Source organism: Polyergus mexicanus, unplaced genomic scaffold, assembly GCF_030449975.1.
Source record: "Polyergus mexicanus isolate NDT 795.1 unplaced genomic scaffold, iyPolMexi1.0 SCAF_13, whole genome shotgun sequence".
Classification (NCBI taxonomy): domain Eukaryota; kingdom Metazoa; phylum Arthropoda; class Insecta; order Hymenoptera; family Formicidae; genus Polyergus; species Polyergus mexicanus.
In genome coordinates this window covers 1,447,343-1,465,783 of record NW_027223333.1, presented here as the reverse complement: position 1 = coordinate 1,465,783, position 18,441 = coordinate 1,447,343, and the positions used below count along the sequence as shown (strand labels likewise).

At 41.5% G+C, this 18,441-nt stretch overlaps 1 protein-coding gene across 5 annotated transcripts in view; it reads right to left on the bottom strand.

Moving 5' to 3' along the window:
• Tlk (Tousled-like kinase) overlaps positions 1–14,448 on the bottom strand; it is a 42,117-nt gene extending 27,669 nt beyond the window's left edge. Inside the window, exons 1-3 of one of the 5 annotated variants that reach the window (XM_070306046.1) lie at positions 14,020–14,448; positions 12,222–12,633; positions 7,319–7,404 (exon numbers count right to left, since the gene is read on the bottom strand). In XM_070306046.1, coding sequence (XP_070162147.1) covers positions 7,319–7,404; positions 12,222–12,252 — 117 coding nt within the window. In that variant the 5' untranslated portion in view covers positions 12,253–12,633; positions 14,020–14,448. Of the gene's footprint in view, positions 1–7,318; positions 7,405–12,221; positions 12,804–14,019 lie in introns of those variants that run through there. The other 4 variants (XM_070306044.1, XM_070306045.1, XM_070306047.1 and 1 more) reach the window with 4 other exon arrangements.
• Positions 14,449–18,441: the final 3,993 nt, after the last annotated feature.

The following is an 18,441-nucleotide window of genomic DNA, read 5'->3' as shown; positions in this document are numbered from 1 at the left end:
ATACCTATTAAGGTCTGAGATCGATAGCAAGTACGTATACTACGTATACGCCGCGCGTACTAAATACTATATCGCATTCTACCGGGTGAACGGGCAGTTACGGCCGATTGGAAATCTCTAATGACGTAGAATCTCCGAACGATTCCGTTTAGCGGACGACGAAGCATCACCGAGAAGGAGGAGGAGGAGGAGGCGTGTCCGCAAAATTACCGTCGATTAAGTGGCTTAATAAGCGAATAATCGAAACGATAAAAATCGTCAACTAGCCTCGCACGTGCGTAAGGTGAATTTAACATTCGCTCGCGCGAATAAATACGCATATGTATACGTATGTATTATGTACGATACGAGCGAACTTAAACCGTCTGGCTATTACGCGATCGTTGATATCGCTATGTAACCGCCATGTGTCAAAGGAGAGGCAACGCGATACGACGAAAGCTCGCTCCATCATTGGCCAATCTGACAGCCTCGACACATTCTGTAACTTTTTCCGGTTGCGCAGAGATCTCGCAATTTTATTATCATAAGAACACGAAGAACGTAACGCGTTAATCGATAAAATAAACTTAACAGCTCTGATCTAACGATATAATATCTTATATACATTTCTGATGAATCTTACCGAACCGGTCGAAGGATTAAGAACTCCATAGAGATCTGGCCGGCGACCGAGGGAAACGTCAATTTTGACCGTTGCACAATAGCGAAGTGAAAGTATCGTAGCCGATTGATCGGAATGGACCGCGAATAGCGAAGCTCGGCGGCATTTAGACTCTTCGTTGTATTACAATGACGCTTATTAAGAAAGTCGATAGTACGTCGGTACTTCCCGCGGCCATTAGGAGCGTCCAAATGTAATGGCGAAAAAAATAATAGTGCGAAAGCGCTATCGCTGGATATCCGAAGTATCTAGAATATTTCGACGATCTTGGTCGGGTCTTTCAATTTTTTTATCTCTGCTCGAGGTCGGACTGCCCGCCAGTTTCTGATTCTATTCGTCGCGTATAACTCCGAGATTGCGTTGCGTATACTTTTGCAATCTGTCTCGGCGCGAATCAAATGGATGGATTCGATTCAGAATCTAAGGGGTTAATTACGAAATCCGTTTGGATACGGGATACGGCGGACGAATGCTTCCACAGCGATATCTAACGCTGTAACTTACATGGAGAACGTCGGATTTCTATGCGGACTTTGGGCAAATGGAATCGACAGGGAGTCGAAAGGAGGCAGGGGAGAGGAGGAAGGGGTTGGAAATGGATATATATATATATACACACACACACACACACATATATATATAGAGAGTGCTGGGCTCCTCTCGATCGATCCTCGAAGGATGTAGAGACCAACAGAGGTGACTCCGAGAGAGAGAGAGAGGGGGGGGGGAGGGGGCGGAGGAATAGAAGAGAGAAGAGCGAGAGACTCGTCGAGAAAATAACTAATAGGGGTGGGGTTGCAAGAGACGCTACGGATGTGTGCGGATGTGGCGAGGAAGGCAGAGGGGCAATAGAAGGGAAGAGAGGGGAGGGGTAGGGAACGGGTGGGACGAGTTAGATAAGGATGAGAATATTGGGCCAAGTAGAAGGGAAACGAAGGGATGATGCTCGCGCTTGGAAACTACCTATATACGTCGTCACGCCGGTACGAACAGTACTGCAAAATGTCGGGTACCTACGGATTCCTTTCATGCTCGCGCGTATACATCGGGTGTCCCGGAAAGAGACGCGACGTATTCGAACGAAGATTCGAGCAAGTAGTTGGACAAAGAAATGGACGAGATACTCGACGACGAGTGAAAATAATCGGATAGAACGAATATGTCAAATGCGATTCATTTGGAGATTACGAACGAATCAAAATGATATACGAAGTTACAACAATAATTTCTAAAATATATTAACAAATTCGAAACAAACTTTCGCGTTTTAAGACACTGTGCAAATATCTTCGAAAAATATCTTCGACTCGGCCCCGTGTTTCGATCAGCTTGAGCAACGAGATCCGCGAATTGATCGCGAACGCGATCACGAATCCCGCGATGAGACGACAATCGTATAACGAAGATGCTACGAAGGCTTGATTCGACATTATATAAATAGCCACAAACCTTTGCGGCCTCTAGGGTCTCTACAAATAGGGGAGACTGCGTTATATAAACGGTTAGTAGACAAGCGGTACTAGAGGAGGGACAACGACATAGGTCTCTCACTTCGAACGGACGGGACAGGTATAAATCTTTGCCGTTGGACGGTGGCCGAGCAACGAGAGCGACCGATACGCCATTTCTTTTCCCCTTTTCGCGTATAGGAGACGGGTTACGGTCGATATATAAAGTACGAAAGGCGAGGACAAAATTAAATTTTCCATTAACAGATTTCGGCCTTTCGATCGATCTGTCGATAAAAAGGCAAGACAAACAGCCGATTAATTTCCAACTGCGGAGTTAGCAAAGAGAATATCTCCGCGATATAGATTAATACGGCTTCGAGATAATCCCGAGACGCGCGCATTCCCATTGTGAGCACGAGAACGGGGAAACGAGGTCTCGATTTTTGTCACGACGACGCAAGAAACCGTGAAACGTTCCTATACCGCGATGCAAGAAGCTCCGAGTCGAGTTTCGGTCGCACGCTGGGTGCACGCTGCATCATCGCGCAGTCGCGTGGGTGTGGATAGATGAAACTGCGTTTATGCGCGCACGCACATTTCATGTCCTTCGGCCGTGAGGACGAAAAAGGACGACACCGGCCGTGAACAAAGAGACGCGCATACGAGAACGAAACGGATCCTCCGCTGTTTCAACACTGCCGACGAGAAACGCAAGATAGCGATGAAACGATACTAGCAATTAACATCGTGTAAATCTAGCTTGTTATATACGTTAGTATTATTCGTCGAAGTAATGTTCGGTTATTCCGATGCGAAAAAGTCGACGGTGATTCTGGACAGGTCGCGGGCGATATTTATATACCTGACAAATAACGCTTCGACTGGAAATTCAGATATGTCATAGGTGTAGCCACTTTACAGGTTTTATTAACCGGCTTTCACGTTCCTTGGATAAAACTTGGCATCATAAATAAAATCAGGATGAGAAAGGAGGATAAATCAATCGCGGGGAGAATCTTTGTCTTATACAAAGCGTGGCCGAAAAAAGAATGAACGCGATAATAACATTGTAAATACGGTCGATAATACAATGATGTTGATAAAAAAAAAAAAAGAAAAAAAAAGTCAACCATATGAGAGCTCCCTTAAGCGGCTTTCACGTTCCTTGCATAAAATTTGACATTACAAATAAAATCAGGCGATAGTAACGCTATAAATACGATCGAGTAATACGACGTAATACTGATAAAACGAGAGACAAAGGGAAAGAGAATATCGGCCGTGACGTCGTCAACCATGTGAGAGCACCCTTAAGCGCGCCCTCTTCTTCCCCCCTTCCCCCCTTCTCCTCTTACGGCGCGCGAGAGCGCGTCGGACTCGCGCACTTGACTGCCGTGCTCTAAGTGAGAGCGCCACGTGACGTCGTCGTCGCTGGTCGCTCTCGATCCTAGCCGCTGTGCTTCCGATAGCACGCGGGCCGATTGTACGATGCGCGGCGATTGGCCACACCTTTTCGCGTCGGCCGCGCCGCTTCGGATGCGATGTAACGATAATAACGACGAGCAGCTCTCGGCGGCGGCGGCGGCGGCGGCTCGGAGGACGAGTCGGAACGGATGACACGACGACGCGGTTATGACGGATGCATGCTTTATCCACTAGGCGCGCGAATCTTACGTGCGAGTGACCCGGCAACGTCGCTGATCGGACGTATACGGGGTGTCGCGCGCGCGCGCGCCGCGGACCTATCCGCTCTTTTACCTCTCTTACCCTTATTCGACGAGTCCGAGATTATTCTTCTTCTACGTTTTACGCGCATTTAGAGACCCGATAATATAGACGCGTCTACGCGCGAAAACTTCGCTATAAATATATATGTATTATTCTGCTAAAGTAGTTGCTTACGCATTTATCGATCTGATTCCCCATTTTTGGGGACATTAAGTATTATTGAAATCCCCCGCTCCTGTGATATCTAATTTAGAGATATCCGAAATATATATAAGAGCCAATCGCGATTATGTCTGACGTTCCAAATATGGAGGTGCGCGGAAGAAAACGGGTGTGCTACCGTGTATATTTAATAATACCGCTAGAACGTACACAGATAATGATATTCACTCGTCGATAATCTTTGTCGACGTTACGTCATCGTGAGACGCGAATACTTAACGTCTGAATAAATGCAAGCGCGATCGATATAGGCGGGGATCGTTGTAAATATTACATTATTCGCGGAGCAAGTTTCTACATCGAGCACGTACATATATCCCCCTTGCAGGATACTTTTTCAAGCAGTTTCGAAGGAGAAGTGATTTCGAACGAGCGAGAACTCTACACGGTTACCTTTAATTCTACCGTGTTAAATCAATACGAGATTACAATTATTGTATACGAGACGAATCCCCCTCTCTCCGTCTGTATTACAGCTCGTACGTTTGGGACACTCTATATACATCGTGATGTCGTAATTTGCCGAAAATAGAATCGACGTGTATACAAATGAGTCGTCTCTCCGAGAGAAAAGAATTAATCGATACCTCGCGCGCAAATATTGTATTATTATAAATTAATTTCGACTCTAGCGATATTTAAATTTAACATAATGTCAGCGCACACGGTTGCGTAGAGTAATGCGCGATATCGTTATTAATGTAAATGTATCGTATCAATGTAAGAAAGATCAATACGAGCCGAAACATCGATATCGATATAAAATTCTTTCATTCGAACAATTGGACTTTCGGACGTTTCGATCATTCATTTTTAGACATTACGCGTAATTACTTTGTAAAATTGTGTAATTAGATAATTAAAAGAGCAATTGTATACACGGCTGACGATCAAAATGAATGATCGAAATGTTTCGAAAATACAAAAAATATTGTTTGGATAAAAGAATTGTTTATCAATATCGGCGTGTGCGTTCTGACTCGTATCGATCTTATCAATTCATATTTACATTGCTTTCGAATTTACGAGAGTTGCAAATTTTATTATATTGTATCGACACATTTTTTTTTTTCCGGAATTGATCGAGAAACGTTATTTTTAATTATTATTAGAACATTATAAAGCTCGGGCTATTTATTTTGTATGCGCGTGTATATAATTACATATTGACTTTAATTTTCCATTTTTTCAAAATCAATTAAATTAAAATTGCACACATTTAATATTTGAACTGTCAAGTGCCCGTTGCTCAACCATGACAAGCTTTTATTGACATTAAGTAATGCACCGCGTAGCGATAATAGAGATAACCAATCAGAGTGCAGAGAAGCAGCAACAATACTTGCGAGTATCAACTTGACATGTCTTTTTTAAGAGTGAATGAAAGGTAATATATGTATGTGTAATAACACCAGTCCGCTTTAAAGCGAATGAATATTCTTTCGCCGCATATTTTTCTTCATCAACAGAGTTCATCAACGAACGTCTTACGATGTCTATTGTATTCCTCTTTAAAGAGAGAAAAGAAAGAGGAAAAAGACAAGAGCAATCACGTTGCAACAACGTGCGTGACAATTTAAACGCCGCGTTTTCATCATAAGCATCGAGATAAGAGTCGATACGTTGCCGGCCCCGTGAGCGCGCGATAAAGTAGAAACGATAAAGTAGAAAATTTGCGGACAAAATCTAAAGCTCCGATGTACGGCAACTACTATCACGTGCGTCAGCTAATTACTCGTTTCAGCCAAGTTCCAAGTCGATAAGACAATAGAGAGTATGTCAATAGAATGAATGATAATCCTACTAAACGAACCGTCATCGTGTAACATTATCTGTTTCAAATCGCAAGATGCTTTCGATGGGGGAAAAAAAAAAAAAAAATGCCGATGAAAAAATGACGCGACAGAAAATATCCGCAACGCAAAACAGGGCATTCGGTGATAATCAAGGTTGGGTAGATATTATACTCGATGTATTATAGCGGATTTCCTCCATGTTATTATATATAGTATAATAGGTCGTGAGTTCAACCATACATTATACGTTTGATTGGTTCTTACTCGTAAAACCAACAAATCAATGTCTTTAACAAGACAATGTTCAACGATTGTGTCCTCTGAACGCACCCATAGATTACGCGATTTGGAAAAGTTAAATAAATAAATTTCGAAAATATAAGCCGTGGAGGTAGGCCGTGTCACAAATTTTGGGAGGATGGAAATTTTGAAAAATATTACAAAGGCCAAAGACTTTTTGCATATTGTAGTTGTCGCAAAAAAATCATACGTGCCGAAAATAGATTAAGGGATCACAGTACAATATAATTCTCTTTCGCACTCTAGGACCCTTTTTTGCACGCAGGACGCGTCAACGAATTAAGCCCGTCACGCACGCTTTTCCATAACTGTAAGACCAATTGCATTGCTCTGGATCAGAGATCGAATCGAACCTTAGAACATGTATAATATATTTCTTACGTTTTCATACGTATTATATAGTTTCCTACACGAAAATGTAGGAAACTACGCCAAATGATCTTCGGTGACAATCATTGTGAAAAAGAAAATTATCAAAACTGAAAAAAAGAAAACGTGCAATTTAAGGGCAAACCGTTGATGGTAGAAAATTCGCGACGCGTAAAAAAAAGAAAGGCGAAACAATATTAAGAATTTATAATGATCGAACGCACGTTACAACGATATAATCAGTAATAGCGATTTGCGTCGGAACAATAGCCTTTCCCACGTGACGTGTCACCGAATTCACAAAGGCCAACCGATTCTTTTTCGAGCTCTTCAAATATCCGGGATTGGTCTAGAAAATTGATCAGATAAAAGGCACGAGTGATCAAGCAGTCCATGTTACATAATCGCTCGCATTTACATATATCTTGCAATTTTTTTCGCGCTTATTTTGCATATCGCATTCTTCTCGAAATGCTCGTTTCGCACAAAAATCTTTTGTGCGAATACTGTATTAATGATTATTTATCAGTGTATGGATGTATATATATATATATACACACACACACACATATATATATTTATTAAGCAAATTATTCGACCATTCGATCCTCAGCTTACATGACTTCCCGCGAACATTGTTATTTTGTAATATCGAATTTTTTCGCCTTTGAAACCACGTCGACGACGACGATGACGGAAAGAGAAAAAAAAATAAATTTTTTTGTCCGGGGGAGGGATAAAAGAATAGAAGAAAGAGAAGAAACGCGTGCGCGCTATAGACAGCTCACCCTCGCTCCGAGAAAGCGGGCCTCCAATAACTCCTGCTTCCTTGGGTCCAGGGTGGCCTGAAAGTGCTCCATCTTGACGCCAGCGCCTGGAACAACAAGTCACAGCGAATTACACTCCGACCTTTTGCCCGTGGCGTCGGTGGAATAACACGGAGGAATCTATCGATAAGAATCGAAGAACGATATCCAACATCTACGAGTGTAATATATCGCATACGGATGATGTGTCCGAGATCCTGATTGATTTGTCAATCAATGCGATATTAGGGTAAAGAGAAATGCGAAGATACGAGAGAAAGGGCGAGAGAGGAAATCGAGAAAGAGATTAAGCCAGAGTTGGTAGCGCGAAAAAAAAAAGAAAAAGAAAAAGAAAAAAACCGGAAGCAGAGACGGAATATCGCGAAATAAGCTTTCCCCCAGTATGCTTGACGGCCGATATTAAATATCGGGTGGCACTATTATATATCGCTCTGCAATCGCAGAAGGATATCGCGCTCGTTGCGTTATCAATCGATTATTCGCCATTATCATCTCCGCGGGCGCATACGAGATCGGAGGGGGGGAAAAAAAAAAAATTTATATTTGGCGAGAATCTCTGGGACAGAAATGCCTTAATCGCGGTGATGTTTGCTCTCTGCGGATTATATTACGAAAGGAGATTATCTCTGTTGCGTATCCGAATGGGAGGAGGGGGGGGGGGGAGGGATGATAAAATGCGAAGAGAGCGATATTAATCCGTTCAATGTTCGGTATCGCGTTTCGAGTCTTCCTAAATGTTACGGGAAATCCGCGGACAGGGAATTATCTTCCGTCACCTTTCGAACCATAATTATCCGTGTTTCGACGCGCGATATCGCTGGCATCCCCGACTACCGCGACACTGGGTATAAAGCTTACCGATGATTACCGCGCGCGCAATAAACTGGACATCCCACGGCTCGTAAACGGCACAATCCGAGTGCTATAATTAGCGTTGCGGGGCCACGTTATACTGGGCATTATCTATTTCGATCAAACGGATTGAATTTAACTTTGCGCCGGTCCTCTCCGCGAATAAACTGTGGCTCCATTGTCCCATCTGGAGTCCGTCTCGTAAAAATAGTCAAATAGACGCGCATGAGCGATATATATAATTCGTGCTCGAAATAAAGTACACGAATTCGTCCGGCGGATATTATTTTCCTTTTTTCGCGTTACAAATAAAATTATCTGAAAAGAAATTTCTCCTTAATAAATCCTTTATATAACTTTTTTTTTCGAGAGCACATAGATTCCCAGAAAAAAAAAAAAAAAAAAAAAAGTCGATTTGACAATCTGTTCAAGCTTGGCGCAGTCAAAAATTTATTATTCATCGCTAGAACTTTTAGCAATAAATAATAAAATTCTTTAGAAAGTAGCCAGTTGTGCATATATCATTGGATGCGACGTGGAAAAAAAAAGAAAAAAAATACACGGTGCGTCCACAAATTTTCATCAGTCTCGTTTTTACCAGATTCTTCCGTTCGTTCTGTTAGAAAAGCGAACACGATCGAATGAGTCGCTCCGCTCCGCCGTTACTTTCGAGAATCACAGCGATCCGTTAAAGACATTATACACGTTCACGACGCGTGACCGGCCGTTGCGCGTTACCAACGTTCTTTTATATACCGATGTTTATCGATCCTTCCGTTTCTGCGAATGGGATTCGCGATAGTATTCGCGCTCGGATAAATTGAGAAAGTGAGACGAGAAAATTCGTCGTCCTCGTGGCAGATGACGAATTAAAGTCAAGACTCGGGGATCGCGCAAAAACGACGCGACGAGCTTAATAAATCCGAGCGGGTGAACGCGCGCGCGCGCGCGCGCGAATAGTAGTAGCGCAGTCATTGAACTCGTCGTTGGCTACAATTTTCATGTAAAACGAGGGCAAGGCTATTTTATTCGTAATGTGCCTGGGATAGAGGCACTATGGACTCGCCGTAAGAAGATAGATGCGGTTCGTCGAGGCGCGAGTTTAATTGTGCAACTCTCAAAACAATGCACTTTTACGACATGACGCGTAACGCGCACGACGCGATACTTCGGACAGGGAGATTACTCGGATCTCATCGCGAGAAAATTTATCGCGACATTATTATCGCTGTCAATTTGACAATTGCGATGTACCGGCGATGTTTTTTCTTTTTTCTTTTCTTCGATTCTTACATGACGCCCGTGTTACGTCGGAGAGGCGTCACGACGGGCACAGCTGGAATTTCATTCGTTCTACAAAAGGCGCGGAGAAAGCGAGGCACGCTAGCAACAATGTGAGACGCGCGTTGCCCAGGATATTTCGCGGGCGGGATCTATACACGAACAACATCGGAGAATTACATCGCACGCGCGCGCGTCCATGGCTGCATCTGGGCAGCTTCTGAAAAAGTGTGTCATCGAATACTTGAATCTCCGTCAGCGAGACGCTGCTATCGAGAAAAACATCCACATTTCGTGCAGCATATTGGACTTATAAGTAGCGATGGGATTAAGTATCTTATGATACAAGTAAATTCGAATTTTGTTTACATGCTTTCGAAAACTCTCTACGATTACTTCAGAAAAAAAAGAAAAAAAAAACCAGTACTTTTAAGAAGACTTGTACCTAAAGAGGAAATAGGTTCGAACCCTTTATAAAGACCTCGAAAAACAAGAGCGCCTCGAGTAGACTCGAACTTGGATAAAGTGTGTTCGAATCTTTTATTAGTATTTGTGTGTGTGTGTTTGGTTGTAAGTATAGGTGGAATGAGAGATATAAATGCGTAGCAAATGCTATAAATAGGTTTAATCATAGAGTTCGCGAGTACTGGTTATAAAAGATTCGATTCTTTACGATAAAAGTTACATTTCGAATGTATTCATTCTAAAATTCGAATATAACCGTTCTAGATCTTCGATTACTTCGCAAGTACAATATATTTTTTACGAGTATTAATCGAATCCCAGAAAATCTTAGAAAAACTTGATTATTGAATTTGATTCGGATTTTTAAGTACATATTGAATCCCATCCCCGCGTTGCCAGGAAGGGAGCGTCTTTATCTCGACTATAGCAATATTTATACGGAGATGACTAATTAGGATCTGTTAAATTTACAAACGCGTGTATTTCTGCAATAAAAACGCGAAAAAAAATGTCGCGATCGACGCGAGCATGCAATTTTTACGCAATGTGCGAAATGCAAAAATAAAACTTGTCGCGCAATAATTTCCGTTTTCCTACAAGCTCCTGTATAAAAATCTCCAGGTATTTCGTTTCTGTAATATCGAGCATCTTCTTCTTCGGCATCGATAATTTATTTTCCGTCGCGATAAAACCGAAAGCATTAATCAATCGTATCAATCGTTTAATGCGATATTATCGGAAAGAGAATTCAGAGAGTTTCTACGTGAAATTTATAGATTTAATAGAGCTCTTATTCCGCAGGAAACTCCTCCTGCCGAACTTGGCGCTCCAGGATAAAATGACAACAAACTCATCGAGTTTGTGTGTTATGGATATTGTAATCTTATATGAAACTTACACTCTCAGAAAGGATTTCTGATAACGAGACAAAAAATATTCTTCACATATTTAATCGTATCGCAATCTTATGCGGTATAAAAATAAAACAATTTTAAAATTAAATCAACAATTCCTTTTCTTCTCTCTCGAATTAAATAAGATTGTCTTACTATCTTGAGACAAGAGTAACATATACAAATCTAAGCTTATATATTCTTGCATTTAGAATAACTTGATGTTAGCGCCACAATAGTCGGCGCGAAACCGATACGCGGTGACGTTACTAGGCATTTTATTCTAGATTTAAGAATTTTCCATTTAAGATTAAAATATTCCTTTTTCAATAATAAATATAATTGTCGCTATATCGATCCTATTTTATGATAGATTGAAGAGTAATAGCATTAGATCCGGAAATCCTTCCTGTGGGTGTATATTTATTATACTGCATATGTACAGTAACAGCCAATACAGGAGAGCCACAACTGAGACCTTCGATATTATATCTCAGTGAATGAAGGATCGGTATAATCCGTGTACGAGACCTACGAGAATTATGTTTTAGGGCGAACAAAACATACAATACATATACAAAGCTGATTAAAATAAGAGAACGAGATACCTTTGGAGATAATCTTCTTCACGATCCATGTAAAATTATTTGTAAGCAACGCACTTGTGTATGCGTGTCGCGTTTAACCTTCATAATAATAAAATATTTCAAAACTGTTTCCTTTCCTTGTATTTATACGAACGAGAAATATTCTCAAGGCTGTTTACGCGCAATTTTCACGCGCAACGTGAATAAAAAGTTAGTAGCAGAATACGTATAAACGTTCCACTTCGTAAAAAGTAAGTTTTTGCTGCAAAGTTTTAACATTAACATCTCATAAGCGTAATAGATAAATGTCGACGTAAATGGCCGGTCGACCGACGTGTGTCACCTGATTTATTCTTACGTTACTTTAATCGTATATATATATATTGTAAGAGCAAAATAATATCCGTAAACTCTTTCATATACCGAGTGTCTTAAGATCCGCGAATATCGATTCGAGAGCGACGTCTCTCACTTTCGATCGCTCGGGTTGACTATCAATAGCCCTCGACGTTATTTTTTTCTTCTTCTTCTTCTTCCATTAATTTTGACGGCAGAGGAAGATTAATCGATGTACATTGGAAAAAATTTTTTCAGCAACTCGGACACATTTTTGACTAAATTTTCAGATCTGGGTGTGGCGAAAGATATTTCAGAAAAGTTCAGAAAAGTTTGTCTAAAAATTCAGACGGTTCGTTCGGGAGAAAAAAAAAAAAAAAAAAAATGCGGACACTTGGAAGTTTCGTTTCAGCTTTCCTTATAACGTATACGATCCGTGTGATAACTTACCACCACCAGAGTTCCAGCAATTATCAGTCATCCCTGTTTATCCATCTGCAAAGTTGGCACTACATTATAATCACACTGATCCAACTCGCTCGAATGTCTCGCGCGACGCGGTGGTCCTTGACGGCGACGTTACGCACACCGGATACACTTTTCATGAGCCCTAGAGTGCCGCCCGACAAAACTCTCAGCTCCGCCGCATCGCTTTACACCAATGAGAGCACCTGTCTCATTATTGATCTCACACTACACGCTCTCTCTCGATCGCGATGTACCGGGTGGGCCGCAGCACCGCGGGAGCATCCGTGAATTTTTCGCACTCCCCGACTTCCGGGGCTTCGAGACTACTACTCCTCCTCCTTCTCCTCCTCCTCCTCCTCATCCACCTCCTCGGCGAGCGCCTCGTGGATCTTCTCTGTAATGACACGATCACGCGCGTCTACAGAACCGCCGAGAGCGTTTTAACCTACTTCTTTAAATCGTATGTCCGTTTCATTAATTTGTACGATCGCTCGTGTAATTCGAGCAACCTTCATCCAACGATTATCGATTAACGTCCCTCCTTAGGATTCATTTTCGATTCGTCTAGTTTAAAGAGAGAAAAAATATAAATGTCATTTATAATATAATATTTCTATTATATAAATACCTCATAAAAGTCAAAAGCGAATTGACTGCCGAAACAAATCAATCCATCTTAAATTTAATCCCGTCACGTAAGCATTGTTTACTCGAATCCATTACAATGGACGCGATTCGAGTAACGAGCAACGTATGAGAATATACGAATACGCGATTACGAGGCACAATGAAACCTGGGAGAGAAAACGATCAACACGCATCGATGCACACGCGACAGCTTCGCCTCTTCGAGAATCTTCATCCGCGAGTAAGATTCACGAATACACGCGCGTCAATTTCTCTCGGCAATAATTTCTCCTTTTGCTCCGATCCGGCGTAATATATATCGGAAGGAAAGCCGCGAGATGGGAAAACTAATGCCCCCACGATGTGTAAGTGTATCAGGGTACAGCAACGCGCATAATGGCGGCATGATGAATCAGAAATCCGTCTGCCGAATGCGAGCGCAAAATACGAATCTTGAAAAATATAATATATAAAGATAGATGGAAAAAAAACAAAAAAAAGACGCATTTTCAATGCGTACTTGTCAATTAAATTTAAATAGAAAAAATTTGCGCACCGATAACCGCGCTTTGAATAATATACGTTATACTATTGATACTTGTTTACCGACGTTTTCTTTCTCTTTTCCTCCAAAACGCGAGCTTCGCGAATCCGTTTCGTTAGAATGGAAGAAGAAGTACGGAAGAAAACGCGACACTCTGTTGTTAGCGATTAGTTTGCGATTATCCGAGCGAATCCTAAGGAGAGTCGCCTCGAGATGAGGTTATACTCCGATATAAATGAAAGGGGCGCCGATCGGAGTTGAAGGTCCGTACGAATTTAAGCCCGAATTGCACGACGAGAGCAGCGATACGCGATTATTTAATCGATTCGAGTTAATTTATAAATCGTATATTAAGGAGTAATAAGGAAACATAAAATAGAGATGTTTTATAAATAGATGAGAATTTAATAAGACTGCAAAATGGCGTTTCTCGCTCTCTGTAATAATCGAAATCTATTTTCTTTCTCTATCCGTATCTCAATATACTATAATCGAAGATATATGTGTCAAATATTCGAAATTATCAACACAACCGATGATCGTGGGAAGGAATATAATCCGCGGTATCTTATTGCAAATTTGACAATGTCATATCTCCAATTTTCTTACAGTTCGTCGCGTCTCTCCGGCCCTTTTATCGGCCCTGATATCGGTGTCGACAAAATTACAGCGCAACAATACCGACCGCGTAGGTGCCGCCGCTTTAGTCAAAGAGAGCAAATTGATCGTGAGACAAGCGAGTGCGCATAGTTGGCATAACCGGCCGTTTAATCCGCCGAGATCGATCCGATCCTCGAATCGGCGATACGTACGTATATAAACCGTCCTGCGATTCGGGATCCCCGTCGCCGCCGATCTGACGGAGAGAATTATCGGCCGCGATTGGCTCGTGTGTATCCACGCGACTTTTGTAGCGACGCGCTCGAAAAACTCGGTTCGGTAGACGCGCGAGAGAGCCAACAAACGCGAAGACGAAAACGACGACGACGACGACGACGACAAGGCGATGGCTCGGATCGCCGAGGCTCTCCTCCTCCTCCTCCTCCTCCTAGCCCCTCCCTCCCACCCTCCCGGCCGCCTCCCAGTCTCCTCGCGACGTCCAGCCAGAGACTTGGAGGTTACACACGACGAGTAATCGATTCATTCGCTGACAACGCACTCCTCGAGATCGTAGGAACAGACGATGTCTCGACGCGACTCGCTTCTTTTCTTTTTTTTCCTCCTTTTTTATTCCTTTCCTTCCTCCTCGCTCCTTCTTGTCACGCTCGCGAAAACGACCCGATTACGAACAAACGAACGCGCGGTAATAGGGGATCGTCTGTCCGTGTTCGTTTCACCTCCGCACCGCTTCCGTTTTCTTCCCCCGCACGCGGTATGTCTCTTTCTCCGTCTTCCGCTCTGGTTCGCTTCACCCAGTCACTCTGCCGATCTCACTCCCTCTCTCTCTCTCTCTCTCTCTCGCTCGCAGGCGCGAACTTCCTAATACGTTTCTCTCGTCTCGTCGCGCACTCTCGAGCGATTGTTTTTTCCGCTCGCCCTCGCGAGCGAAAACAAGTTGAAGCGGTGACACGCGCTCGTGAAATTTCGTGACTCCGCCGAACAGCACGCGCCGTTCACCGCATCTCTCGTTGCATGATGGACGCGTATGTAACTCTCTTCCTTCTCTCTCTCTCTCTCTCTTTTTCACTACACCTCTCCGTCTATCAATCGGTCTCATACGATCTCTCGTTCCCTTTGGCCTTCTCTCTCACGACATAGCGTACTCCGTTTATCGGAAGAAAGAAGGAGAAAAACCTCATCTGGAAGATGGCCGCCGCCCGCCAGTCGCCGATTTATCCCTCTCTCGCATGGCGCACTCTTTCGCGACGAGAGACACCGCGAGCCACCCGGGTAGACCGCGGCTCTCGCACCGCGTTCACGATGCACTCGGTCGTCAGCTGCGATCACACTAACGATAAGAGACGAGAACGATTACGACGACGACGACGACGACGAGACAGGACGGCCGTAACGGCAACGACTACGGACTACGACTACGACGACAACACGAGAACGATGACACTAGAGCGAGAAGGCAAGATGCCGGTACGCGCGCGTCGGCCTCACTCTCGCCCGACAGTACTCGTACTAAAAAGCTCACCTCGTAGGAACCGTAACGCACTCTCCTCTCGGCGTACACACAAGGAGCAACACACAGAGGGGCACTCGCGACACACACGCGAGCGCGCGCGCACGCGGCCTCGTACGTGTACACACTGCACCGCGCGGCGCGGAACGGTGCGGTTGCGGTGCGGCGACGGTGGTTCCGCGGCGAACACGCGCGCGCCGAGATACACGGGATTTAAAAAAAAAAAAGGGGGGGCGACGCGTCTCTCTCGCTTTATACAAATATATATGTATATATGTCTCTCTCTCTCTCTCTCTCTCTATCTCTCTATCTCGCTCACCTCGGATCGCGATCGAATCGCAAATCCGCGCGAAGGAGGAACGCGCGGCCGTGTTCTCCGTCAATGTTTTTCCGCTGCACTCGCGACGCGAAATTTAACGGCAATCTTAGGCGAGAACGATAACAGTGACGTAGCCCAGTCACACACCATGGCGTTCCGCTCCGCGCGGCCTCCTCTCCTCTGTCTCGCTCCCGCAAGCCGAGCGGCACCTTACGGCGCTTCGGCTATTATCGGTGAGCTACGATGTTTATTCGGCGGCGCATCGGCCGACCAGTCACGGCTCGCGGCGAGATCATCCCCGGTTCTCGCTTTCGTTTCCCTACTAGCTGCCGTACCGTACACCGTACCGTCCCGCGTCCGCCGTCCCGTTCCCCTCCGCGTCCAGCAGCGAGATTTTGTTAAGGGTGCGCTCACAGCCGCCGCACAGAGTGACAAATGAGTGATTTGAAGAGATTTAATATTCTCAATTTTATTAAATAAATCTTTAATTTATATATTGAATAATTGTATATAATTGATTACTTTAATTAAATTATATTTATTAGATAAGCCTTTTTTATTAGCATTTATTATTATTATTATTAACATTTTATTAGATAAACCTTTAATTCATATAATGAATAATTGTATATAATTATTTTAATTAAATTTATTTTTCCTATAATGTTGAAACTGACTTACATAATTAATTAATCTCAAGTAATCATATATTCATGCCATCATTATAAATATTAATTTAAAAAGTTTAATAAAATAAGAATTATTTCTCTTCAGATTATTCACTTATTGCGCCAGTGAGCATTTTTTACGTTACATGTAAATATTATCGTTGCGCGGAAAATTTATAAAAACGTGTTATATCTCAACGCAGATTGATAAATTATTGATGTTTGCAAATCATGTGGCATATATAGATGTAAGAGAGCCTAATAAATACAACACACAATAATCCATATCTATATATAAACAACTACGTGACACATTCAGAATTGGATATATTGTTCCTGCTTGATATTTTGACAAAAATGACGGTACTATATAGTTATACAATACAGTACAATACAAGTAAAAGGTTCCTTATCGCGACACTTTGTTTCTTTACATTTTCATAAGCTGTACAAAAACTCGTATGTTATAAATATAAAAAACATATTCGATTATCCAATAGGGAGTTGGCCTTAAATAACTTTCTCTCGCGATAATGTAACATTTAAAGCTGTGCAAGAGCATCGTCGAATTATTTTATTTTACTTTTTTTTGTTTCAAGAATTAAACATTTACATTTTAGTTGTGTATAGAGTTGTATATAGACATTTTGCATTTGTAATTCCAGGGAAAAACCTCTCACGAGCTATAAAATATATTAAAAGTAAGATTACATTAGCAGTCTTGTGACAGCTAGTGGAAAAGAATGTTTTGTAATAAATAATACATATACATATGTATAACGTTCATATTATAATCCTAAATCAAAACATCTATTATGTACATTTTTTTTACATAATTTTTTTATAGACAAATAATCGAGAGCAGAATTTATTATCAAACTTTAAATATATATATATTATTTAAAGCAAAATCTATTTTAAAAAAAGAAAAAGAATCGGGAAACTCATTATATAAAATTGTTGAACATTTTTAATGCACGTTCTGTTGACTAGTGGCTTGGTCATTGCTTCGCCTAAACTTTTATCACGCCATTTAAATTGCAAAAATACATTTCGTCCAGTACTCTGCGTTGATACCACTGCTTCGTTCCACATTTGGCACACCATATTTATATAAATAAAGATGCTATCCTACAACACATGTGTGAAATATCGAGTTTTAAGATACACATTCGAGTTGTAAATTATTAACAAACAAAGAGAGAGAGAGAGAGAGACAGAGAGACACGGTATATCACAAATATGTACTTAAATAACAAACTAGATTACAGTATACGAACTGTTTATTCTGGAGAGAGAGAAAAAAAAAAAAACTTTAGTTATATCTTTCAACATATATATATTTAAGTAAAATAAAATAGCCATTTTATGAGATTAGATATTTAATCATTTCCGAAATAAACAGTTCATATAACTGCTATGTATCTCTTTTTATTAAATAATGGCTGAAGACAAAATCTAACACAGATCAAAACTTCGTATTATTTCCTTGTAATGATCACATAATTAATATATATTAAATTTGCAAAATTATATTTACGGAATTAAAAACATACATGTATATATATATTTCCTAATTCTATAATTATATATATATATATATATATATATATATACTATATATATATATATATATATTATTATTTATTTGTAACGTTTCTAACAAAAGCTTTTATTTACCGTCAAATGTGGCCGTTTAATTTTGAAATTTATTCAACATAAAAATGTTGTAAAAATAGAGTTAAGTACCGAGTATGCTCCAAAAAAGAGCATATCGTAAATTAATAATATTATACGAATTATTACAAAGATTGTTTTATTTCTACGAATATTATAACGAAGAAAAGAATTTCTTACTTTAATCGGATACATATGCTATCATAATTGACTAGTACTCTGCGTTGATACCACTGCTT